A 27783-nucleotide genomic window follows, 5' to 3' on the forward strand; every position below is an offset into this window, starting at 1 on the left:
TAATTGTATTAATGAAAAACAGTGGCGAAACTGGGTCCAAATCAATTGTTCTTTAACCACACTGTGAGCAAACAAATGCATAAGGTTAATGAAACAATAATCTCTCGCTGCAAGATTCTTTATTTCCAAAGCTAAACATGTTCTGCTGAAAGAGAGGTCTTTCAGTAAGAAGCTTGCTGGTTCTAAAGGTGATAATGGGCTCCAAGCATCCAATGAGGAAAGTATTTCTTGTCTCTAAATCCATTACTATCTGCTTCTCCAGCTCCAGAAACACAGTATAATGTGCATTTTCTTGCTCCTCCATCTCTTCTTTTGTTTTCTGTAGTCATATGCTGAAGGAAAAAAACATACCAGGAAATAGTGCACTGTTAAGCTTTGAAACCTGTATGTGACCCCATTGCTTTCCAATGGATTGTGTCAGAGCTGTCACAAATTAATGAAAATAGGCATCACCTAGGGCTACATCAATCAACCAAAGAAATGACAGTTTAGTTATTTAGTATTATTAAGCCATTTACCAAAGAATGGATAGGCAAAATTCTTATGTGAGTAAAGAATGGAAGGCTGGAAGCCATCCTTCCTTTAAGGAGCAATATTTATAGAGAAGTTGCCAAAATTAACTTTTTGAACAAGCAACTGGTGTAAAATGAAAAGCAAATTCATAGTTATTAAATGTCCATAGGCTCTAATGCTCTTGCAGGGGGTTCACTTGACCAAGAAATGCACCCACATGAACTAGGACCATCTTTTCCATTCTTAAGAACTGTAAATATGAAATAAAGAGCTGCTAAGCTATTCTGATTATATCCATCTTGGTTTTTTGAAAATACTGTGGAAAATCCTGTCTAGCAATATAGGTGCATTTTAAAGATACAAAGGAACACAGAAAGTTTTCTTAACTCCAAGTATAACATACTGTTTTCTTTCTCTCTGTCTCCAGCTCCATTTCAATTCTGTTTTGGCTTTAAACTTTTGATACTCTTTAAACTCCTGTTCACAGTACTTCAGATATTTGACTTCTCTTTCGAAGTAATCAAGTACACTGGCATGCTGTAAACACAGTGACAAACAAGGGTCATTACATGCCCAGAGACACAGATCTCTTGCTGATGGCCTGAATGGTATTAATATTTTATCTAAATTGATAATATAAATATCTCTATTTCTCCCAGTAGTTTGCAACAAAACAATGTAAAGATGTGACCAACTTCAAGCACAAAGAAACCATAAACTACCATACTTTGGTGTTACACTAGGCATTCGTTTTATCTGGGATTCTGTGTTTTAGTTTTTGTTAGTCTCTTCAACAGCCTAGTGTTTTTCAGTGAATACTTCAGTTACAATGGGCATAACCTAAATATTAGTGACTGTTCCTTGGCTGGTAATTCTGCACCCTAAACAGTTTAGTTCCAAATACAGGTAATCTGTGCAGAAGCAGTGTGTTTCCTCATATCACTCAGTTACCTCCTGCTTTGCTTTGGAGAAGTTACGTTTACTGAAATGAAGCTGCTGACCTGATGTTTTATTGCTGCCTACTGCAGCTCTGTGCATGGCAGACCTTTATGGGATGTTTATGAACTATTTAAGTGCCTGCATAAACTTAAAACTGTAATAGAATGGGAAGGTGATTTTGTGATGTAAGAGTAACAGATGAGATAGCAGGCACGACTGCTAGACTGAAACACTGGCTCAATCTTTGGCTGGGAGCGGGGGGAAAAGAACAACTGAAAACTATGTAGAAAAAAAGAGAAATTAAAACTGCTTGCATTGTTCCCATGGCCTTTTGGTACAGATAGTCCTTATTTCATGAGCATGAATGAGTGGGAATGTTAGTAACAGTTTTCAAAATGTGCTTTCACTAAACTAGAACCAGATACGAAGACATGTAAATTGAATTACCAAATTTAAAGGAAAAAAATTAGCACAAATGTGGACAAGAAGGTGTAAAGAAAAAGGAATTCAGTATATATACATTACTATGCACTCTAAAGCCTTGTTTTAATGCATGAAAGATGTCATTTTATGGATGTGGCAAAAAATACTGACCTCTTAATTGTGTTTTCATGTAGCCAGGTTGGAACAGTGGAATTCTGCCAGCTGTCACTGAGATTTCCTTCAGCTGACTCCTATCTAAGCTCTGTGCAAAGCCAGCTTGGCTACAGGTGATCTTTGGAGAATATGGCTATACTCATCTCAAATTAATTGCCATTATTTGGAGGCATTTTTCTCTAGGCAGACTTGTTTGTGTGTTGGGAGTTTTCAGGATAAAGTGTCAAAGAGATTTAATAAAAATTCTTACCAACCTCATTACTCGAAGGGTGACATAGTGTTTGACAGATTTCCAAAATATGCAGTACTCCAAGATCATCAGAAACAGCTAGAAAATGCTGCTCTGCTGAAAGATATTTGACAAAAAACCATATAAACAATCCAAATTCCAACAGCAATGTGAACCTCCACCCAAAGACAAGCTACAGAGGGTTCCTTTTTGTTCTGGTCTTTTTAGTTTATTGTTCACTGCAGCAAAAAAGGCAACCATTTTGCTCTCTTATTTTATTAATTCCTTTAAAGTTTTTCTTTTAACAGACTTTTTAAAATGAAATATTTTCAGTTGCTTTTATGCCATGGTGGTATACTTAGAAATGATGTATCCATTTTTGTATGTACAGTGTTAAATTTGTGGAAGTATGTACTTACATAAGATCATTTGTAGTTAGATTTGTGTGCCTTGGAGTCATGGGGCATTTTGCAAACAGGGTAGCACAATGAAGTGCAATCACCACCAACATACCTGAGGCACTGGAGGGGCTGATGAAAGTGATGATTGATTTGGAGAGGTTCTGGAAATGAGATGGCTCATGAGTTTTCTTCAGTAAGTCCCAAATATCTATATTTCCATTGTCTCTGCCAATGAAGAAAACTCCTGGTCTTGTTAAGGACCATTGTCCTGCAGTGTATCTTCCTGCAGAGCAACTTGACTGAAGGATTGGTCCATTCTTAATTTTTTTTTGAAAACAAATAAAAGAGAGACCCAACAATCAAACAGTACTACCAATTCACTACTTCAAATCTCCTGTCTTTGGAAAATGCTCACAGTTTAAATGGTCCCATTACAAAAATTATATCAATGGCAAAATTCCTACCACCTGCTGCAGATAAAAAGGATTGTGGGGAAGTAAAAAAACTGGTATCTCACTTCCTGTCTGTATGCTGTTAAAACCTATAGTCTGGAGATTTTGTCAGGTGCAGCTAACCTGGATTCCTACATGAGACAAACTCAAAACCCCCCCATGTTTCTTTGTCTTCACATGATGAAAAAACCTTGTCCTGAAATACAAGTTCTTCAGATTTGTTCAGCATGCATTCCCCTAGCAGCAGAAATGAACAGCTGTGAAGCTACATTTTTCACAAGGTTGGAATTTAGGAAAGTCACTTCACTTTTTTTGTAAAACTCGAGTTTACTAAGCTATATCTAAAATAGTGTTCTGATGTGAAGAAGCTGGAAAGCTTCTTTTATATCTGTTTTGTTTCTAAGCTATGAAGCTTTGTGACTTACACATTTCTGAAAATACAGTCTCTGAGCCTGTTACAGACCTGTCTTGTATACCTATCCCATATGTTACAGCTGTGTTAAAGCAACTTACTGTAACCCCTTCTTTCCAAATGGCAAACTTCTGGCCTCCAATGCTTAGAAAGATGTCTTTAAAAAATGGAGAGTTCTGGAGAGTGTTGATAGTTTCAGTGTGGAGGGTGTATTTCTGCAAGTGCATCTGACCTAATGAAGGAAAAAGGCAGTTGCTTGTTACTAGTGCCTTATTGATCAAGAAACAAGAGTGCAGGACTCAACACAGGCCTGGAAGATACCAGCCTCTTTATTTTTGCTCACAAGGTACAGGAATTGGAATTGCCACAAATCTATTTACATCCATGATTTGTGCCAGCATCTTTGTGCTATTTTGTCATGCCAGCTAAAGTGCTTGCACTTTTGAGGGTGTCATCTGTGAGATAGATTAGAGCTATGAGCAAGAACCTTAAAAAGACAGAGTATAGACACAAATATCTTAAAGGTAGTGATATATTAAGATTTAAACAGATATAGAGAAACTTGAACTTACTAACTGGTTTTTTTGAATGAGTATCAATTTTCATTTTCCAGTCAGAATAAACAACTTCTCCATCCTGTAGTGCCAAAAAAAATCAAGCAAATGCTAACGTTAGAGCTTGGTGGCTTATTTCAAACTGACTTGATTTTAAGCTGTGACTTTTCTTAATTATAACCATCATTAAATCTGGTCTGAGTAAATTTAAACCTGAATTTGCAGCCAATGACTGAAAACACATTAAAGTTTTGCATCACCATTTTTCAGTTCTGTATTGCCAAAACAGCTTTACTTGCCATGATGTATGTAGGCAGTCCTTCCTGCAGAACTAGGTGCTTGGTTTTTATAGTTCATGCTTTGCTCCAGTATTTAGGGAAAAGGTGACAGGAAGCAAAAAGATAGCTAGAAGCCAAATTTTCATTTCTGTATGAACTCAGAACTGGGAAAGATTCATGAATTTTAGGTGCATAGGGTGGGTAGCGGGCTATGAATAGTTGGATTTCCTAAAATGAAATTAAGTTGGGGGCCAAACTGTAGTATAAATGTTTTCACCTGGCATGTGGGAAGAGACTAAAAGAAGTTACTGATTTTATGTGTTCTGGAATAAGGAAACACTCTGGTTCTGAATAGGTGGTTAAGCTCAACATATTTTGAAAATGTTTTCTAAATCTGCCCTCAAAGTAAGGGTTCATCATCTATTGAATATTGGAGGTTTATCAATTTTTTAAGCATGTAGCTAAAAGTATTAGTATGGAAGTAAAATATGGCATGTTCAGAAAGATCTTTTAACTTACACCTGAAGAAAACATGGAAGTCCATACATTTGTGAAAACCCTGTTATTTAGCTGTTCAGTCTTTTAGATATCTTAGATTAACATTTTAATTGGTAATATATTATTTTCACTTACTTCATTTCCAAAAAAAAAGTTGGTGGATATATTTTCTAGCACTTCCAGATTTTTGCTTGAAGAAGCACTCATCTCTGTATATGGGCTCTCTTTGATGGGTGCTCTTAGTGCACTCAGAGATTTTGCCTTCCCTGGGAAACAACAGTTACATCTTTTTATTATACAATGGAATTTATCAGACCTAACAAACCCTTTGTCTTGTAAAGGTAGTTTGTGGATGAGGGGAATTTCAAGAGAAGATATGAAGAAAGACTGCCAAGTAAAGCAGCATTTCTGTGGGTTATGGTTTCCTGGTGGCATCTCCCCATTGCTGCAGCTCTGGTCAGTGCTTCCCACATCCAGACAATACTTAGGAGAGCACCATCCTGTTCTTCACCAGTTTTACACAGCACCAGTGTCTCTGTGGGAACTGCCCTTACACATGGCCCGTAGCTGCTGCAACCAGGAGCTAACATCTCTGCTCCAGGGAATGGATTATGTTTCTAAAAATAGTTTTCTGTAATGGCTGAAAAGGACATAACTGTTTCAGGGATAGAGAGATTGGGTGGGAGATTTGCATGGGCTCTTAAGTGAAACCGGATAGAGTTACTGTGTATATGGAACTGCTCAGTTTAGATTCAGTACATGCACATTTCTTCATAGTTAACAAATGTAGGTCACACACTGAATATCAGTATACTTAAGAAATATTTTCCCCAGGTGTGTTTAGCTATACAGCATTTTGTTGCTCTGCTTTTATTATGTATATACTGAAATACAAGCTTATTAAAAACATTTTCCTCAGTAAGGTGTAATAAAAATATTACCTGAGGTTTTGTAACGATACTGCAGTTCCCTTAAACTAATTCTGGTGGGACCATAGTCTGTGTTGGAATCCCTTTCACGCAGATTTATCTGTTCAGAAAGAAGTGCATTTGCTAAACCGTTGTGTCAGATCTTTGAGGTACAAGTCTGAATGGCTTTCTGCTGTAATGGAACAGATCTTTGCAGTGTGTTTCTAATACTCCACAAGCAGTATTTGCTGCCTCACATACAAGCAGGGAGAAAATGCTCTTTGTGTTACCTTTTTCCTGTAAGAATTTTGCTTTGTTTCTAGCAAAAAGCCCTAACAACCCAGCTCCAGTGGTCATGCATGTATGAAAACTGTGCCAGCTGCAGCTATTCTGAGCAACACAGATCAGCATGTCTAAAATGATATCTTCTTTTTCTTACCTCACTTTTTTTCACAAGCTCCTATGATCATTTTCATGAAAGTGAATGTTTGTTTGCTAGTAATTATGGTTCTGCTGACTATGACCGTGTTCCACCATTTGGGACCCACTGAGATAGACAGCAGAGCAGTTGAAAAGGTTGACAGGAACTTAACACTGTTTATGTAACTACTTTTGCACCTACTGCAGTGTTTTAGAAGCAGGCATGCTGTTTCTCATTAATTAGCTCTACAAAATGCATTTTATTGAAGTTTCAAAGGAATGTTGAAGTATTTAACTACACAATCAGAAAGAAAATCACAAGGAAGTCACAATTTGCTGGAAAAAATGGAGTTGGGAAGCAAAAGAATATGTTCCTATGGAGTTCTGGCCATATCTACAGTTTGGTTTGATCCCTGTGTTCTGTGTTTGTGTACACTACCTTTATGAGAGGTTTCCAGGAGAGATCTAAATCCTCATCAGTATCTGGGGGTATATAAGATCTTTTCTCCTCCTTTATTTTCTCAGTTAAAAATTTTTGACGATGTTCGATGGACGGAATATCCCAAAACAATATTGAGCTGCAAAATAATTGTATAGTGTAGAGTGTTTTGGTTTGAAGTTACATGCAATTTTCCTTAAATTTTAAAGCTTGGGGTTTTTTAACCTTTTATCTTCAAGCCTTATATAACAATAGAGATTCTGAAAATCAGACAAAGGCTAAATAATTAATTTCTTCTTTTGTAAGTGATGAAATATATTTCTTTATTTACCATTTCATCAGTTAATTATACCAAAGCAGCTTGATAGTATTCATACAGTTTGCTTATGGACAGTTATTGGGTGAACTAATTGGCAGTGCCTGGGTGAAATTCCTGAAGGCTGTAACAGGTAATTTAGTAATTCAAATTGAAGATCAGTCCCAATTTTTGTGTGTACCAATTAATTTGCTGACATTCAAGGCAAATGGCTCCACTCACTTGTATCTGTTATCTCATTGGAGTTTTCAGCCCTCTGATTGTTCCTTTTGCTCTACTCTGGACATTCACTCACAGGTTTGATACAGCCAATGAAACTTTCCTCATTGCTGATATCTCTTTCCCTTTTCTAACAGGAGTTGCTCGGGGACTTGTGCTCTTCAAGTATGACACTACAGTGACTTCCCTGTTCTTAACTTCAGGTAAATACTTTCAATTTAGAACACTGGTGGGTGAGTAGTTAAAATAATTTCTTCTATGTGAATTACTTGCATTACACTGCAAACTTATTAAGAAGTGTATTTGTGATCTTTCTTCTCATTTAATTCTTCAAAGTCTTCTCTGTTATTTGATAAGGGAAAATAACTTTGCATCATTATAAAATTTTGCTCTCTCTGACCCTCCCTTTGATGTAACTAACAAATATGTGATTCAGCCCAGCCATGCAGCCTTGAAGCCTTAAGCCTTCTGACATCATGGAAGCTAAACCTTTATTTCCACTTCTTGCATTCTGCTCCCTTGCCAGTCACACAGAACAATAACTATCACAACTATTCAGTCCACGAAAGAGGAGATTCATAAAGAATAATTTTGCCAGCTAAGTCTCCAAATTTGCCTAGAGTTTACAGTATTTCTGTAGAAATAGGCCTTAGCATCTTTTAGGAGCTTTTTGTGCATGTCATACAATCAAATATAAGTGTGGGGATGTGGATTTCCAGGCTAATGCATGTGTGATCAACACTCTTCTGAAGGTGTTATACACAGAATATAAATATATATATGCAAGGATTTTCAGTTAATAAACTCTTAATGCCATTACTGTAAAGGGTTTGACTAGACAAGAATGCAAAGTACTTGTCTTCTGCATACATAATTTCAGCCACTCAGGATATGCTGATAGGAATCCAGAAATGTGCTAGTTAAATCATGGATTATGCTTCATAAAGTATTCCAAAGGAAACTGAAAGATGTCTTGTAGAGTATGTATTGTATATACCAATCAGGGGAGCAGGTTACAAGCTGCAGGTAATTTTCATCTCTGTTTTCAGAAGTACCACCCTTTTGGTCACCCTGAAAATAACAGTAATAATTATTACAGGGGAAGAAGATGAAAGACAAAAATCACACTCTGATACATAAGTACTTCAACACAAAACAAGCTACTAGAAATAAAGTCACTGTTTCTGCTTGGGTAAGGTTTGAAAATCAGGACATATTAATTTGCAGTTATAAAGTCAAGCTGTTTTACAAATGTACTTCAAGTGAACTGATACCAGCTTTGCCTCCTACACACCTAAAACTCCAAATTAACTTAGAAGGATAAATACTTACCTGTACCACTGCAAGTCAGGCCCTCTTTAATGTGCCATGTTTGTAACTTCTGTTATGCAGCTTAACCAAAGAGCTGGTAATTGAGAGATTTATCTCCAACAGTTCACTGTAGTGGGACTGATGGCTCTTTGCCAAGTTTACACCATGGGTCATCTATCTTAAATTATCTCTTGGCTAAGCCTCACTGTGGGATCATAATGGTGCCTTCAAATGTTAATTATTAATATTTTCGTTTGTCTGTGTGGGGTTCTGCAGGTTTTATATTACTTATCATTTACCAAGTAGTTATTGGTTTATAGCAAATTAATTTTAATTACTCAGGAAAATAAAGGAAAGGTGTCAGGGATAACAAGTGAGTATAAGCTAATCAAATCTAACTTCTAGTATATAAAAAACAAACATATTTTGGCAAAAACTGTACTTATAAAGTTTGCAGTACATTCCAGCTATTTTTTTTTTTAGGCCAAATTAGGCCTACTCTAATTTTCATGCATGAGTTTGTCAACCTGTAATCACAATGGTAGTCTTGCAGCCAGGCAAAGCTGAATTAGGTTCTGGATGTGACTTTGAATAGTTTTTCATTAATATGTAATTATAAAACGGCTGATTTTAGGAACTGTGCCATAAAAACTGCTGTGTTGTATAAAGGCTGACACATATTCCATGTTTATATAACAAAAAGTAAGTCCCAGTACATGTTGCTAAATACTGGCAGAGTGACTCCTTTGTCAGTGTTCTTCATGAAGCCTGGGTCTCCTGTGTCTGTTATCCCAGATGAACACAAAAACAGCTTTTTGAGCCTAAACCTTGGCTAAAAAAACCCCACCCAAACAACAAAAAACACAACAATGTTCTGCTGTCCAATCCCACTCTTCATGCTTTACATCTGGTACCAATTAGTATCCATGACTATTACTGTATAAAATAATAATGAACAGTGGTATCAGCTGACTTTTTATGATAAATGTGTGCCCTTTTCATCACTTTTCTGGAAATGTCACTAAGGACTGTAGTATCTCTGAAGTTTGGGGGTTTTTTTTCAAAAATTCATGGATATATAATTTCCATAAACCTTTTAAAGATTTCAGGTTTTTTCTTGGCCTGCTTTTCCACTGTTATTATTTTGCATTTGACGACATTTACATTAGTTTAGCAACCATTTGCAATACTTTGATAGCAAATCAGCACCCAGTCTTCCTGTTGGACCCTTTAAGTACATAGACCCTAAGTACTTTGGAGCTTTAAAACCATCACAGAAAAAGTAAGTTTTGAGTACACAGGCAGCATCTAGAAAAATTAAGGTGGCTATAATAATACCATTGTTGGGTATCCAGATATTTACGTAATTGAAGTTATTTCCTGGACTTCTTAGTGACAGGCTAGATTGCTCATAGTAGAAATTCAATACATTTTATATATGGAAGGCTTACTATAATTTTGAATTATAATTTTCTGTAAAGTTAAGGAAATTTTTTCCAGTATGAGCAGATTCATATCAGACTGAGAGCACAGTACAGTTATAAAGCACAATGAGCATGACAAGAGGCACCAGATTATTAATATTTACTAAATGCAGTGAGAAATAATGAGTACAAATAATTAACTCTTCGGTATTTTCTCTTGCGTTTGCATTAGAATTTCTGAGATGGTAGATTAGAAAAGCAATAAAAAGAAGAGAAGTGAATCTTAAAACTCACCTCAGAGTTACATGGTAGCCATTGTATATCTGCTGCTGGCTTTTTATTACTATATGGTATGGAAGAGGCTGCACAGTGTCTCACTAGAGGTGGCTCTGTGCTGCTCTGCTGGCCTTGGATAGGTGATGGCTAGAAATGTTTTAAGAGAAATCTTAGTGTATTTCCAAAATAAAATAGTAGATCTATCAAAGAAAAAAAGGTTACTTTGCATTCTGTTAATGTTTCTTCATATATTTCAGATCAGTTTATAGAACTTTCTAGGGGTCTAATACCTTCCATTTGGGAAAAAAAAATAAAAAGCAAAGCATCAAAACAGGTCTTTGGATATGAAGCTCTGAAGAGAATTCCAACGTGCCTCCACAGACACAGACATCATTACTGTCTCCTCTGCTCTTAGGTCTTCCTCCTATTTATCCTCTTTACTGTCTTTTTCCACTGAAATCATCTTCTCATCTTCCATCTACCTTTTCTCTGTTCATAAGCATCTAGAATACTTTCAGCATTGCATTCAGTAGCAAACACTATCTGTAGTTGACAGGCTTTATAAGGTAAGAGTGGAGGGCATGTTGGTGTCCATTAAAGAACAGACTCAGTGAAGCCTAAGTTTCACAAAAGGCAGTAAACCTATTAAGCTGTACTAATCAGGTAGAAATTATATCATGATAATTGTGATAATGGTTTTATTTCATGAACTCATTAGGTTTGTTATCTTTTTTAGTGTCTCATTGGAAAGATTATCTACTCCTCTCTTTTGAGTTAGGATACCTTCACCCATTTTTCCTCCACAGACATATAGATACACTGCAATATACTTACAACAGAAGCATTTACCATATTAACAGCTGTTATCTTGATTTCATAGAATCATAGAATGTTAAGTGGTTGGAATGGACCTTAAAGATCAGCTAGTCCCAACCCCCCAGCCATGGACAGGGACACCTCCCACCAGACCAGGCTGCTCAAGGCCTTATCCAACCTGGCTTTGAACACTGTTGAGGTTGGGGCATCCACAACCCCAATTTGTATTCATTATTTCTCACTGGGCAACCTGTGCCAGTGTCTCACCACCCTCACAAAGTAAACAATTTCTTTGTCATATCTAACCTAAATTTCCCCTCTTTTAATTTTTACCCATTACTCCTTGTCCTTCACCACAGTTCCAAACCAAGAGTCCCTCTCCACCTCCCCTCTAGATTCCCTTCAGATACTGGGAGGTTGCTATGGGGCCTTCATGCAATCTTCTCTTCTCCAGGCTGAACAGCCCCAACTTTCTCAGCTCATCTTCGTAGGGGAGGTGCTCCAGTCCTCTTATCAATTTTGTGGCCTTTCTCTGGACTTGCCCCAATAGTTCCATGTTCTTCTTGTGTTGGGGGCACCAGAGCTGGATGCAGTGCTCCAGGTGGGATCTCACCAGAGTAGAGGGGCAGAAGCCCCTCCCTTGCCCTGCTGGCCATGCTGCTTTGGATGCAGCCCAGGATTTAGTTGGTGTTCTGTGCTGCAGTGCTCACTGCTGGGGAACCCCTGTACACCACATCCAACCATCACCCCCCAAATTACCTCAGTCACCACTGCTGCCGCTGTTGGCTCACCCTCTGACAAGTCAGTGATTTCATCAGCAACAGGTTTTGCACTTTGCAGCTTTTCTTCATGTTTAGAAATATCCCACAGTACAACCTACAGTGAGAAATGAGTATATTACAAATTATATTTTTATATGTGTATTAATACACCTTATTTTTCAAATCATGGAGGTTTGGGGAAAAACAAGAAATTCGCCCTCTGCACTAGAATTTATGAAGTCTTTAAAGTATCTTCTCTTTAGTCTGATGCAATCAACAGAAAGGTTACACTTGTCTCTAAAAAAAGCCTTTACAACTTGACCTATTTATCAACACTACAAAGAAGCATCGTACAGTAATGGCTCAACTATGGAATAACCAGACATAGCTTCAGTCCGGGGTAAGAGAGCTTCAGGACTCTTCTGTCTCTGTGTTACTATGGATGTCCAGTACCTCTCTTCACCCTTATGTTTATACTGGAAGAAAATACAGAAATATGCAATTTTATTTTTAAAGAGCAAAAAACCTGTCCGTCGACACAGCCACCAGCAATGATATTTGGATCACTTGGACTGAACTGAAAGCAGCAAATATCTTCAGGAGCCTTCAACACTAACTAGCGAGAAGAAAAACAAGATAGTTGAGAAATACAGTTGCACCATTTGTTTGTTCTCTTGTTATTTAAATACTTGGCATATTTAAAAGTCTTGATGAAATACCTGGAGGCAGATAGGGTCAAAAAAACTCAAGAGAAGTATAACTGACTGATGGAGCAATGATTTATTAGAAAGGTTAACTTGCTCTTCATATGAAGGCTGCTCTCTTGCTGACAGTGCTATAATCCCTGATGGAAAGAGAAAATAGATTTTCTCACAAGAGACAATTCAAGTTTCAACACATTGATAATTCTTCTAAATGACTTATGTTTATGCCTTCTGAAAACAGTGGAAAAAACCAAAGCAGGAAAGGAGCCCCAAACAAACCAATCATGTATTTATTTTTTTTCTTTTTTTTCAGATCAGCTTGGAGGAGACTATTTTTGTAAATTAAGTTGTTTAAAAGTGAGTCATAGAACCTATGCATCAGGACAAAACTCCTCTTTTTTTGTTAGTGCTCCTCAATGGCGTAATACTGCACCTGAAATGATGTGACAGGCATATGTTCCTGGCCACCCATCAAGAAAACAAATCTTTGGTAACCCAATTAATTTTCTTACACCGGCTGCAGTGTTGGCTAGTAGTATGCTGGGATCTGGGGCATTTATATAGAACTTAATTGTGCCTTTAGGTCTGGCTGTGCAGAGCAATACTGCACAGCAGGGAGCAGGAGCTGACATTTAGTATGTCTTGTGATGCTCCCTGGCACTCGGCAGAGCCATGTCCCATTGTGGCTGTAGCATTCCTCCCAAGTACTAGGCGTGTCATGAGAGCCAGGCATGGGGACAAGCACAATGGTATGCAGAGCCACCCAAAGTCTGGCACAGCAACTCTGCTTAAATGAGCCTCATGGAGGGAAATTTCTCTTTCCTATGATTTCCACTTACACATTAGGGTAAAGGACTTTGCCTCGCTTGTGTGAATTCTACAAAGACTTTGTCTGCCTCATTTTTCATTTTGTCTCGAATTGGCAATTCAAACAGGGATACTAAATCAGTTTTGATTTCTTTTTAAATTTGAAAGCTGATGATTTTATGAAAGATGCATATTTTATAGCTATCATATAATACCCATCATTGAAGACTCAAATCAGTGTTGTAGCTGCATTACCATAAATGGTTGGATGCCAGCGAACGCAGCTAATGGTTCTGTTCTTGAGATACTGCACATCTGTAAATGATTGGTATGCTTTAAGATAAACATCTGGCTTGCCTTCTTCTTTGTCTTCTGCTAGGGCCTTCCAGTCATCAAAAAAAACATCCATAATTTCATTTTGCTGCAATGCAATTTCCATTCTGTGGTGTAAAAAGCAGAGTTAACACTTCAATAATCCAGATGTGACTTACTCAATAGTAGAATTACAAATATTTCTGTAAAGAGGTAGCTTTTGTTTTTCACAAAATTATGACCACATTAGTTAAAATACCAAGTATTAATTCCTCAGTGATGTATCACTGCAAGGAAACCCTCTTCTGTTTAAACAGAAATAGATACTGTACCAAGAATTTAACTCTAGTTCTTTGTGGACCAAGTACAGAGCAATTGTCCAATTCTTGTGCAAAAAATGTCATTAAGTAGGACTTGTCCCATTAATGGGACATGGCTAAGGGCATAATCTTGGGTAGGACAGCCCCTTTGCTCCCTGCACAACCTTATCTGCTTGAGTGGGCAGTGTTTGAAAGATCAGCTTTGCAGTTTGTTTGAAAAGATGTAACGCTATCAACTTTAGCAGTTCTGATATCTATTTAAACCAACATTCATATTTATATAGCATAGACTTCATGGTTATTTTCATAGAAACAAGTATTAAGTTAACATTGTCAATATTATAATAATAAAAAAGACAAAAAATATAGAAACAAAAAATAAAATTGGTATTTGACCAGACCAATGATCCATTCAGAGAAGAGTACTTGCTTGTATTTTGTGTTATTTCAGGTAGTCTTTAAGCGTATTGCTGCAGTAATTTTACCTTATATGTACTGCTGTAAGAAATTCTTTCAGTGTCTCAGAAGACAGGGTCTCTGCTTTTGCTTCATTTGACAGCTCTCTAGTATAATACTGCGTGGATGCGTTTCTTGGATAGGTCCTACCCAATTGGAATAAATTTGAATGTAAGTATAGAAAACATTTCAAAGACAGAAACCCATGTAATGTGTAAATTTTAAATATACAGTTTTCTAGAAATTTTTTAGAAAAGAGTTTAAGAAAAAAGATGCAAACAGAGCATCCAATTTTGTTCTATTAATCAGTTTGTAACTGAGTAACTCCAGAACTTTAGTTGAGATAAGGAACAGTGCAGAGCTTAATAAATAAGCTGATAAATATTTTCTCATACTTACCATTTTGTCTGAGTACTAGTTTCTCTTACTTTTGGAACTGTTTGCACCCCCACATCCCTTTCAATCATTTTAATAGTAAAAGTATTGTCTTCATAGGATGTGCATTCAGCATAACTGTCTTTATCATCTGAAGCATTCTTATCAGTAAATGTAATCGGTGCACCAAACTTCCTGCGAACTCGAGAAATTTTGTACTTAATCTGGAAAAGATATATTTGTATGGCTAGCAGAAAAGAAAGTTTTTGGACAGTTCATTCTGTAAAATGGCAGCATTCATATAATTGTAGAATTAGTTCTATTAATGATTTCTGTGTTGAGCTTACTCACATTTCTGCACTTTGAAATTCAGAAGTGCTCTTATAAATAAACTGCATATGTAATAGAAGACAGGTTTGCATTTGTAAAACAAGAAATTGTAGCATTTTTGGATTACTGCCAGTAGAATAAGAGAATTACATTTTCTAATTCATGCAATATCAAAGCTGCACACTTAGATAAAGGATTGATTTGCAGGAAGCCTTATGTAATACTGAATTAGGCTTCCAAGATGTAACTTTTCAGCTCTTCCCTCTCAGTGGAATTCTCAGCTTTGGGTGAGGTATTTCAGCTTCCCTTGAAGTGCCTAGGGAGAGAAAAGCACTCTGAAGAAGATGCAAAAAAAATTTGGAGGAGTTTCCTTATGTTGAGAACTAGGAAGGAAGAAGGGACTTGTCTTGATTTCTGCCCACAAAGAGAAGCAGGCACTTGATTTCCAGCAGTAGAGAGGTATTGCTTTTTCTTGGATTCATATCCAGGTACTTTTTCCCAGCACCTCCCACAGAACTGGAAAGGAAAGTACACTAAAAATTCTTTTGAGTGGACCTTGCCAGCACTGCAGAATACAGAATACTTGGACTGTGAATGTGTTAAATTTAATGACTGTGAATTAGCTTTGGAACAATCAGACATCTTTTTAAGTGTAAGGGAGATGTCCAGGTGCTGAGAACTATCAAAATTTAGCCAGTCTTCCCTGAAGAGGGATTTAGGTATTGAGTAAAAATTACTCATAGACAGTTAGATGCTTGGAGATGCCCCACACATCACCAGTTAAGTGACAGCTGTGAGTGGATCTAGTTTTTGGACATATAATTCTCTCAATATAATCTGTTGATGTAATTAATCAAATATGTCCTTCTATAAAGTCAGCTTGTAATGCCTGTAAATACTTAAAAGGTGTTGCATGCTACTTAAATGACATCTATATACTATGAGCTTCATGGAAACAGAGCAATGACTCCCATTGTAATCTGGCCAAATTGAGCAAAAAGTGGCAGAGGTGCCAATGATGATCAGGACTTTTGAACTTACACCTTAAAAAGTAGTTATGTCTAATGCAAGACTTAAAGAGAACAGAGTTTTCAAAAAAACGTTTCTGCAGCACTTTCAGTGTTTGTTAAAAGTTTAGCTATTTCTGTATTTCTCTCTCTTGGTTAGTTTTCTTGAAAGAACTCAAGAAAAACTGGGATTGCAGCTTCCAACTTCCTGACTTTTTTTTTAAAGGAGCTTACATGTAGGGGGTTTATATTTATTGGATTGACTAACATCTGTTGGTTCTGACCTTTGTATCCCTTTCTTTAACAGATTCTTCTTCAACTTCCTTTTCGCTGCCAAGGGAAACCCAAGCTTTGTGGACTTCCAGAGTTTCCTCTCTATCTTCTTCTGTTTCTTTTGCAGTAGCTGAAAGCTGCAAAAGAAATGGTGAAAAAGAAAAGTGAGAAATGGTGCTTTCTCAAAAATTTGTTACTTAAATGTAAGTATGAACTAGAAACCCAGTTTTCAGTCTTCATTCACACATTCTTTACTTTGGTCTCAGTGCAGTGAGCCTGGGTATACTGCGCTCCTCGGTAGGGCTGGGTTAAGTCCCATTCATTTGTGCATTAGAATTTTCCAGTAAATGTTGCATATTTAATATTTAACTACTAAAGAGAGATTGCTCTCTTGAAAGCAAATCATTTTATATAAAAAGAATTTGTAGTGATTTTTTCCATTAGGGCCTATGGGCTGGCACTTCATTTTACTTTTCTTAATTGTTTCTTCTCCTGATTCCCTGATGCTGGATGGCAAACTCATAATGAAAAATTATATAATCTTTCTATAAACATTCTCCTACAGCGTAGTGCACAAGTTCTATCTATTTAGAGCTATTTAGAACTCAAGAACATTCTAATGACTTGAAAAATATATTCATAGATATTATGAAAAATAAGTATAATACTTCTTTGAAAATATTCAATATATTCATTGGCTGTTATTTTTATGTCTGAGAAATATGGGTATTGGCAGATAAAATTAATGCTCATTATTAAAAAATGAAAAAATGCAGCAATGGGTGTTATACTGGCCCTCTGAAGTAAAATACAAAAATTTAATTTAGCCCTTCTCAATATAAAACATATTTTTACAGTGATACACATATTTTTCTATGATCAGCTTAACCATTAGAGAAACACCGGATGCTTAGCAACACCATTCCTGACATCTTTGAGACTCAAAATATTCATAGATAGAACAATGCTGTGGTATACTTGGATTTTACCTCTAGAAGGTTTTCCTTGGCTTCCTCAGAAGCAACAATGTAAAAGTTCTGTCCATACTGGAACTTTGGGTCAAAAACTAGCAAGAGTTCTTCCCCTGGATATTCCTATTTTAATGAAAAAAAAAATTAGTGGAAAACTGAAAACAAATAATATTCAAAACAAACATGAGGTTGTGACTGGAAAAGCTACCACTAGTGTAAATTTAGTACCTTAGGTTAATTTTGTGTTCTTAACAGAGAATTTCATGTGCTAATTTAAAGGAATAGATGGGGTTTATTCTGTAATAAAAATAAGTCTGGGACAAAACGAATCTTTTGTACAGAGAATTAATCAGAAAAGAAACTGTTTGAATGATTCTCAATAAATAGGCCATGAATTAGTGGAAGTCAAATATGTGAAGCTCTGCCAGTTCACAGAATCAAACCTAATAGTATTTATGATACTTTTAGCATATTTTCAATCTGAAGTTAGTAAAAAAAAATGCATGGCAAGCCATGAGAAAGTTTGAGTCAACAACAGTCCATGATAGCACTCAGATATTACAGCATTGGTGCATTTACAGAGTCAAACAAGAATAGACCTGTTCCTTAAAAGAATGGACACTCTGAGAGCATTAAGTCTTAAAGTGAGGATGAAATAAGCTACATACTAGAATAACTTTTCTGAGAGGGTGGAAATCAGAAGTGTTAGCTCTTGTTTTCAGGTCTTGAATTATGTCCTCTTTTTTAATACATTTGAAACAATTTTCCTCTGTGACATCTTCATCAGCCCGGCAATTAAAAATTTTTTGGGTCTTTGCAGTCAAAAGCAAAGGAAAGATTTCTGGGTGGCCTATGAAAAAAAGCAAAATTGCATGATAACTTCAGAGTGTTGTTTAAACATGCACGTATACTTTGATAACTCTATGTCTTTACAGTTTCTAGCATAATGCCTTTGAATCTCTCAGCTTTGTTTTTGGTATTTTGGAAGGCATGAAATACAAATTATATTTACTTTATTAACCTTTGAAAATACCCAACATTTCGCACATAATCAACATGATTTCCCCGGTATGAGGGTTTTTTTCTTCTTGAGCAACAGGTTATTAAGAACTTCAGTGAAAAATCTTTAATAGACTGGTTTATAATACATCAAGGGCAGAAGTGCATGGTTCTGACTTAAGAAAGCCTTTGAATAAATATACCGTGGTCCTTTCCTGTAGGGCAGCACCATATTAAGCCAAAGTTTAATCTAGGTGAGGCTTCTCCCAAGTAAGGATGCTTTTCTGATTTTGGACTTTCATATTGCTCCCATTGAGTTCAGAGTGTAGTAGAGACTATTTCTCACTAATCAAATGAGACTAAAGCAAGGTCACTAAAGTCAGATATTTCTTTTCAGCTTTACTGGAGAATATATAGCTGTTGTTTTCTACACACAGGATCTCTGTTAGGTTCATACACATTAACTCAGAACAAGATATTTCTTATCCTTGCTCTAGCACTGATGTCTGCATTGGTTTTGGGGAGGCTGGCTGCAGTTAGGTGACCTGTCAGCTGTGCTCTGCAAACACTCAGTCTGAGGATAACATGGAGGGCTTCTTGTTAAGTGTGTGCCACCTGTATGTGAGTAAGGCAATGTATGTAATGCTGGTCTTCCTCATGTTACATGTTCTGCCTCCAGCTTACATTAACAGCTCCAGGCCCAGCTCGTTGAATCCTGCCTGAGACTCCTCCTTTGCCATACTGCTCTGCTAGCAGACTCATGCTCTGTCTCACTCTGAATACTCCTCATGAAGGGCCCTATATTTTTGCCTGAGAAGGATAGCAGATGTTCATCTTTGTGGTGAACTGGAAACTAAAGGATTTAGGGACATGTAGACTGTGTACTATTTTTCTGTAGTGAAATGTGCTGGCTGTTGTGATAATAGCTGATATTTTCTATCATCTTTGTTCCAGTCTCTTAGTTTAAGTTACTTAGTATTTTATCTTAATTCCCAGCACCTGTGGGGTTTTTCCTCTTTGTGTACACCTTGAAGAGAAGTTGACATACCTCAAATGATGAATGTGACCAGCTGTGTCAGCGAGATTTGAAAAGTCATCTCTAATCCAAGCCAACAAGGACTGACAAAACGATAAATCCTCCTTAATCTCTGCATAATCCTATCGCATAATACTTTATGTTTGATGAATCTGACATTTATCCTTTAAAATCTTTCAGTGCTGCTACTCCACTGCATCTGCTCTGCCATAGTCATCACTAAAATTAATGGCATGCCTGGTGTTTCTGGTACATGCTACACTATTCCAAGTATGGATTACTTAGTTGCCACTAGTTATTTCATAGCACACACAGTCTGTAGCATGCACAGGCCATTAGTTCACTTTCATCACAAGCTGTAATCAATATTGCATGATTTTCCTTTTTGATATCTTGGAGTGTTCCAGGACTTCTGTGTAGATGCTTCCAAAAAATACAAAATCATAGGGATGTTGATTGGGAAAGACCTCAAAGTCATCTGGTCCAAACTCACTGTTGCTAACACCAGACCTCAGAAATCCCAGTCAGGAGAAATGGTTGTTTATTCAATAAGCTTTTATGCTGTGGTTTTTAAAATGCTGAATCATGTGTACAGGCTTGTGCACGAATGCTAATGCTAAAAAAAATCCTTTTAAAGCGATGTAGGTTTCATTGTCAAGTGAAATGATGCAAGCATGCATTAAAGTTAAGCAGAAATACGAAAGACATCACTGTGAGAGGAAACAGAGTAAGACACATACCCTAAGTGTATTTTCTTCAATGCTCTATTGCTATAAGCCCAAGTTAAAAACAAAGTAATGGTCAGAATTAAAATTACACCTGTCAGTCTAAAGAAGTAAAATTCTATATTGCTGAACATTATTTTTAACAGAATCTATAAGGACCTGATACTGGAATTCTTACATTATAAACATTTTTATTGAATGCTCTTTTCCAGTAAAAAGCATGTAACATCTGATCATAGGCTTCACATTGTTTTTCTGTTAGTAAATTGTACCTGTATCATTTGTAAAAGTCAGCAGCTCTTAGTGCTACGAGAACCTCACAAAGGACAAGAAACTCTCAGGAAGAAGTAAAGAACACTTGCAGACCTTATGCTAAGGATTGCGTGCATGGAGTTTAACTCTTGCACAGGCAGTGTCTGCTTGCACCAGTGTTATTTTCCTGCTTTTAGCAACAGGTTCGTAGCAGTAGTTTAGCTGTTACAGCTCTAACCTTATTTGCCAGTAGGTGGAGGTACAATTCTCTCTTACTGACTTAAGTATTTCCTGGAGCACTGAAAATACATTTTTTAAAGTAACACTTTAATCATCTGAGGGATCACTTTTTGTGCATTTTCATTACCTGAAGCTTAGCCATTTTGGTAACACTAACCAGAGAACAATTTTCACCCAGTGCTCATAGGATCATGTAGGAAAACAGGTAATTTACAGTTTCTTTAAAAATTATCCAGTTTGTATATTCCTTGTTTGCCACACCGTTTTAGCTTTTAACAATAAAAGCTGTACTGTTACAAGCCAATTAATAAGATAACCCTTTGGACTGTTCCTTTAAACCATAGATAAATTTTACATTGACATCAATTTACTTTATATCTGAGGAATAATTGCACAAATCAGATGAGAAGAAAAATAGAACCAGAAATATGGAAAATAAAAAAAACCATTGAAAATAATTTGGTGTCTAAGAAAAAATAATATCTTTAAATTCAGATAATTGCATACTTTTAGCCCTTAACTATGGCTATGCTTAAAACTGAACTTTTGTTGCACAGAAACAAAATTGTGACTTTTAAATGGTTAATTTTTTCCCCTACAAACAAAAGATGCTAACCAATGTCTATTGGTATCTATGATTAAAACTCACAAGTCATATTCTAAAATCATCTTCTCATGAAATTTAATAATGGTTTGACAAACTTCAAAGATTAATAAATTATAAAAATATTTCTTGTTTTTCTTTCGATTCCTAAACTATTTCTAAATGCAAACATTTTGCCCCCTATAATTCTGTTGTGATGCTTTTTTTATTCCCCTTATCCCAACTCCTCTCAAACCAAGAAAAAAACCCTCTTTTACAAACCCGTACCTGTTTCCTGCTGCACTGCCTGCTGCTCAGAGAGCCCCTGTAATCACTGTGATAACTGCATTTCTTCATATTTTCTAATTTTTCTCATTCATTAAAAAAAAAAATCTTTCCTTTTTATTCTCTGGCATTAGTAACACTGAAGCCTCAAAATGCTTTGAGTATTTCAGAACTACTACTTTAAAGCTCAGTCATCATAGCACTTACCTATACTGGCCATAGAAAGATCAACTTCATCCTTTTTACCTGAAATATAATGACATGATGTTATCAGTAGTGTTGGTTACAAAACTGTAACAAGTAATTTTACCTCTCTAAGTTTTTTATATAAAATAGCATATTCTAATTTATCTCTTTTTTTTTTTTTAATGCATGGGATCAAAATAATTAAGGTAGATCTCATGTGAGACCAGATTGCTGCTTTTTTCATTGCTGCTGTACATTACATACCAAGCTGGGTTCCTTTCCTTTCCAGGATTCCTTAGCTTTGTTTTACCTTTTTGTTTCTTTCCCGATGTTTTTGAACCTTTCAAGGTGGTCTTGCTGGATTTGACACTTTCTGACATTTTTTCAGATTTCTCTAGAGAAAGATACATATCATCAATAATTTAAAATAGACAATGCACCATGTATGAGTGAAAATTTGGTCCACGACTTTATGTAGCTTATAATTATAGTAATATTTTCATTTGCATCTAAAAGTATGTTTCATAATTTTGAATCATAAGCTATATTTTCATATCATAAGTAATAGGTGGAAAGATTTCTTCTGTCCAGGGCAATTAAAAATGAACACTGACTGTCCAAAATAGTGACAGGTTAAATTAGGACAGAGGTTTCCCCTACTGAAAGCTAAGGACCTGAGCTAAAGTGAGAAGAACATGGGGGAAAATCCACCAGTTATAAATGTTTGTCCCAATGTTCGTAAGTGTAAATCATTACTCAGCTGCAACAAAGCATTTCTATTTCCAGTTCATTTTTCAGTGTAGCTCTGTGGAGGACAAACTTGGGAAGAAGATATATACATAATTAAATGTAGCAACCACACAACAGGAGATGATACTGTATAGAAGGCTACTCCTGTTTAATTTGCTCTCCTTCTTTCCAATATCTGGGATTAGAACAGTACTGCAGGAAGGACTCAGTTCCATGGCAAGAAATGCAGTTCAGCCTGCCTGCTGCTCAGGACATACAGCACCATCATGTGGGAGGTGCTCGCTTAGCAGCCCGTGGAACAGCTAAACCAGGATGGCCCAAATTCTCCTAGAAGTATTAAAATTGTTCGATGTTAATATTGAAGAGCCAGAGGTGTTCAGATGGGATGAGGACAATGGGGCTCTCACTTTGTGTCCTCCCTCTTCCATGTTCACGCTTTTTAAGACTGTAAACTGACTGGGAGAGGAACCATTTTTTAAATGTCTGCACCACTACTTGGATGCTATTACAATTTTAACACTAACAAGAGGAAAGTGGATGTAGATAGGACAGAAAGAACACTGGCATGACATAACTCTTTCTGATGATCTCTTACAGGAGCTACAGCCCGTCTGCCTGTGCACGTGAACAGCACATTCACTGTCAAGATGCTTAAGGTGAAAAGGTGAGTTTATTAAATAAATGTTCTATATTGAGAGTTTCCTTATGAACAGCCTAAAATAGTGAGTGCTAAAACATGCTGTGGCCTATGCATTTGCAATTTCAGTGGCATACCCAGACTGAGAAACAGTGTTTTACTGTTTGTAACACAGTTCTCAAATACTCCAGAAGCAAGCAATATAACCTTAGCTTCTGATCTGAATTTCAATTTGGAGATGGCCACTGATGGCAAGATACAAGTCATGGATTATAGCCTGATGGAATATCCTAGGTTTGGGATACATGTTGACCTTCCATGAATTCAAGGTAAATTTCAGTGTTGACTTTAATGTGAGCAGAGCCTGACACTCCTGCTACAATTATGCATTTTTCTTTTTTACTCCAATCAAAATAGAAAAACATACTCTATAAATCCTCAGACTCTTTTCTGTATCATATTAGATCTTGCAGACCACAGGTGGCAGGCTGCATCCATGGCATGTTACTCTATTTCTCTGTTTAATCTCTCTTGATTATAGCAAATGCAGTCCCCTTCATTCACATGTCTGAAGAATGGTAGCAATTTAATCTTCTGCTTCTTCCAAAAGGCAATGATGATACCAATGCAATGATGATACCAATGCAAAGAAAATTAATGTTTCAGAATTCTGAAACTTTTGCTGTGGGATGATGTTTTTAAAAACCCTGCAAATCATGTATAAGGAATCTAAGGAGAAAGTTGGGTGTTTTTTCTGCCCTCATTTTCACAGTCCTTTTGTCAAATACAGGAGTAGAAATGCTGTTAACACAGTTTTGTGTAGCAGTCAACATATTTTCATATATATATAATATATATTTTTATGCATTTTCATATGTAGGTATAATCTTTCAAAGGAGCCTATACAGTATGCTTAACTTACAGTTCTGAAACACTTAGGCCTACCTCACAGAGAGTGCATATCAATTCATATGGTTAAAAGAGACTAATTTTTCCTTATTTACAAAGAAAAAAAGTGCAAAACTCTTTCTTATCTATCTTCTTCTACATTTTACATACAAAAATTGTGATCCATTTTGTAAATGGGTTCTGTGAGTATTCTAATTTGAAGCTAACCTTTATGCCTCTGTGTAACAGAGACAGCACACCAGGATAGGAGGTAAGGCCAGCTGTTGTAGAAATTAGTTGAAGGACAATGTGAACCCTGTCAAATATATTCCAGTCACAGTGTCTTACTTCACCATTTCGTAATTATGCACTGCAACAAAGCTAGTTTGGAAATTTTGAGTGAGTTCCTCTGAGTATCCTAAACTCTAAGTCACATGAATGGCTGGAACACCAAGAAGGCTGAGGTAAGTCACATGCCTATGTTTAGTAAAATAACTCACAAATAAAAACATCCCTTTCCTTTCAAATGATTTCAAGTATATTTTACCAATAAAAACAGTTAAAACTCTTGAAAATGGTCTCCCAGTAATCAGTTCCTCCTCCTACATTGCAAGGAAGAGGTACAGAGGTAGATGCAGCACTATAGAGAGAAGGGCAGTGGTGGTGAAGCTGGTGTCAGTGCCTGGTGCCTGTATTTGCATCTGTTAGTACAAAAAGTGCCCGCATTTAAGGGTTGCAGACGAATAGAGCAGTCAGTGGGGCTGTTTGTGCTTCCCTCTGGGATGCACAGGACCTCCCAGCTGGAACGCAGATAGGAAAGTACAAACTACTTATCTTCTTTTACACTATCCCCAACACCATATCACCCCTGCCCGTTTGTCATCCTGTGGGCATATGATTGTCAGTGGTCAGGATACATGGAAGGCCTGCAGAGAAAGTGAAGGCAGAGCTTCCAGAAACTTCTTTGGAAGCATAACCAGGCCCACAGCCAGTTACAAAGCCTATATGCAAAGTTGGTTTTTACACAGGAATATGGTAAGCTCCAGGTGCTCCCTTCAGGACACAAACACACACTGAGAACTTTAAAATAGGTACTGAAGAGCAGCCTTTTGCACCTCTTCTCTTCCAAAAAAGTAGAAAAGAACAAAAGTCCCAATATGTAAGTTAAAAGCTACTATTTTCAGAAACTACCTCTTAGCTCAGGGGTTTGCATTTTTTCACTAAGTTTTTATTCCAACTACCAAATCCTATCAAGAAAGCCATGAAAAAATCAGTCTGTATTAGTGGACTGTCTGAAAATATGACCCAAACAGCTCATTTTTAAAATCTATGGTTAGCTCCTATTCTCTTAGGGATATTTCTATACTGCTTATTCTAAAAGGACTTGTCAAGACACACAGAAATGTATTATGCCTTTCCATTATGTTTATGAAAATTCATGATTCTATGATTGAGAGGAGGTTGGAAACTACATTTAAATTAACATATTTAAGAGTGCAAAAGGTATATAAAATTATAGCTCTTGAAAATCTATTGTCACAAATATTGCCATGTATTTGATTTTTTAAAAGTAAGTAATATTTAGATTTCATTAATTATGTTCAGTCTAATTTTTCTGCAGTTTTTCAGTGGAACACAGTGTTACATTATGTACTTGCTAGAACCTGGGTAAATATTTGACAACTTTGTTTGGCATTTTATAGCCTAGTTTGTTGACAGATGGATCTAATATTTTGAACATTAGGCTTAAGAGAAAAAATAAGATCAGAGTGTTCTCCTAATCATTTAATGTACTGAAACATTTACAGCCAAAAACAAATCCGTGAAGTTGCTAGGTACTGCAAAAGGCAAAAGTTAATTAGCTATCAGTTCTACAAAAGATGCTGTCTGATTTGAGGACACAGAATGATTCATTGGTGGCCTAATTGAATGATTTAAGGTCCAGCTTGTGTGCATTACTACTTTAGGCCTGTAATTTACTATAATTTGGAATGACAGGAGAACTGGATGCATGTCCATTTTACAAAAGCACTACAAGGAAAGGATCAAAACCATGTGCTACTTGCTTTTTTGTGCTGTTGTATCACTACCAAGCTAAAAAATACATTTCTGTTGGTAAACATTTAGGAACTTGTTAAAAATACCATCTTGAGAGTTACTTTGTCTCACCAGAAATTCACATACAATGTTCCCTTTAATTAAATTTATTCTATTTTGCTCTACACAAAGAGCAAATAATAAAAAATTACTAAAAATTATTAATAATGCTTGTGCATATTTGGATGCAACTTCACTGGAGAAGGTGGAGGGAGTACAACTGAAGTTTTGGCAACTGCCTAATCATTTTAGCACACAAATAGTTCTATTTGAATGTAGCTGGTTTCACACTTACAACTTTTCATTAAATCAGGCTTACTTGAACCCGGTGCTGATTTTGTTACTTGATAGAAACCAGTAGGTGTAGTTACAGAATCTGGGATGCTAAGTACAGTATGTGTAAAATCAGGTTAAGAATTAATAAGAAAGCCGTAAGAGAACAAAATGGAAAACTTCATTAGAATGTTGGCTAATACAGTGTTCTATTATTTTGTCCTTTCTTTCACTCAAAGAGAAATAGATTAAAATTGAAAAAGGTGTAACAAGGATGATTGAAGACATAGAACATGTTTTGTACGGGGAATAAGCTAGGATTCTTTTTAGCCTGAAAAGGATAAGATAGAAGTCAGTGAAATCACAAGAGACATAGAGAAAGTGGCGAGGAGATGCTGATTCACGGTCCTAACAAAAGATCAAGCTGGCATCACATGAGCTTATGGATGCGGAACAAACAACTAGGAACAAACAACAGGACTGCAGAAGCGTTTCATTGCACAAAAAGCGCTTGAATTATGGAATATACTGCCTGTGGACAGGACAGCTGTCAGAAGCACACAATTTCAAAAAGTAACAGGGCACACTGACAGATGAAAAATTGAGGGCTACTAAAAATAATGATAATACATCTGGCTTTAGAAATGAAACCACAAATTCAAGAAAAAAAGGGTGCAAAAAGTGGAAGTATGGCTTTACTATAATCTTGCCCAGACACAACTTCTGGTATGAGCCAGTACAGCCGGTCTAGGTTATTAAAATATTGTAACAATGTGGCTGGTACTTTAAAAGTTACTAAGTATGATATAGAAGTTGTCATAACCGGGTCCTGCCAGGAACCAAACAGTAACATATGTTGCCTTGTCATGACTTTTGAAACAGAAATGCTATATTGTAAAAATTTACATTAGATAAGACTTCTTTAAGGAGAGGTAAGAAAAATAATCGTTTTGTGCGAGCTGGGTCGCTGGAACAAGGTCATGAATGGAGACCAGGCACGGGGAGTGTGGATTTGCGGGGGGTTTGCAGCAGCACGGGGGGGCTGCGGCGGGCCCGGGGAGTGTTTGCAGCCCGGGTCAGGTCCCCGGCCCGCTCCAGCCTCCGGCACAGCCCCGCCGGGGCGCGGAGGGAGGCGCTGCCTCGGGCCCGCTGGCAGCGCCGCGGGAAGAGGCGGCGGAGGCGGCTCGGTCGCACAGGGCAGTCGCGGGCTCCGCGCCAGCCGCTGTGCCCGGCCGGCTGCTGCCCGTGTGCCCTCGAGTCGGGCATGCTTCACCCGCTTCCGCAGCGCTGCCGGCTCCCCTTCGTGCCCTTCGTGCCCTCCGGCCCCTACCTGCGCGGCCGCGGCCCCGGCGCGGCGCGTCCCCGGCGGCGCGCGGTTGTCACGGCGACGGGGCCAGCAGTGATTGACGTCTCGGACAGGCAATCAGCGCCCTGCTCTGCAAACCCGCCCCCGCGGCGGCGGCGGCTGCAGGGATACGCCAGACCAGAACTACCCGTCCCAGCATGCCGAGCGC

General features: G+C 37.2%; 1 protein-coding gene across 7 annotated transcripts; it reads right to left on the reverse strand.

The window, feature by feature from the left end:
- Nucleotides 1–102: 102 nt before the first annotated feature.
- DNAI3 (dynein axonemal intermediate chain 3) lies at nt 103–27715 on the reverse strand. 7 transcript variants are annotated; one of them, XM_042030306.1, is made up of 23 exons: nt 27600–27713; nt 21935–22018; nt 21646–21684; nt 17987–18168; nt 17337–17441; nt 16359–16484; nt 14762–14961; nt 14392–14508; nt 13530–13714; nt 12483–12607; nt 12290–12379; nt 11762–11878; nt 10205–10333; nt 8173–8246; nt 6641–6779; nt 5815–5902; nt 5009–5139; nt 4116–4179; nt 3645–3775; nt 2792–2996; nt 2304–2395; nt 917–1050; nt 240–332 (listed from the first exon to the last, which is right to left on the reverse strand). In XM_042030306.1, exons 2-23 carry the CDS (start codon nt 22002–22004, stop codon nt 326–328), a joined length of 2550 nt encoding a protein of 849 aa, XP_041886240.1. In that variant the 5' UTR covers nt 22005–22018; nt 27600–27713; the 3' UTR covers nt 240–325. The 7 variants fall into 7 exon arrangements, with proteins under 7 accessions (XP_041886239.1, XP_041886238.1, XP_041886242.1 ...); XM_042030305.1 differs by lacking the exon at nt 917–1050 and having other exon boundaries at nt 103–332; nt 2304–2392; XM_042030304.1 differs by lacking the exon at nt 917–1050 and having other exon boundaries at nt 103–332.
- Between the last annotated feature and the right edge of the window lie 68 nt (nt 27716–27783).

Source organism: Corvus kubaryi, unplaced genomic scaffold (genome assembly GCF_017639235.1).
Source record: "Corvus kubaryi isolate FWS band 111438036 unplaced genomic scaffold, C.kubaryi_AGA036_p1.0 37334, whole genome shotgun sequence".
Classification (NCBI taxonomy): domain Eukaryota; kingdom Metazoa; phylum Chordata; class Aves; order Passeriformes; family Corvidae; genus Corvus; species Corvus kubaryi.

Excerpts from the sequence above, each read along its gene's own strand:
- DNAI3 (XM_042030303.1), bottom strand. The coding sequence starts at position 22,004 with ATGTCAGAAAGTGTCAAATCCAGCAAGACCACCTTGAAAGGTTCAAAA. Across the intron at positions 12,608-13,529 it reads CTGGCATCCAACCATTTATG|GGATTATAGCACTGTCAGCA; the intron begins GTAATGCAGCTA and ends TCTTTCCATCAG. Across the intron at positions 1,051-2,303 it reads GTCACCCTTCGAGTAATGAG|CATGCCAGTGTACTTGATTA; the intron begins GTTGGTAAGAAT and ends CTGTGTTTACAG.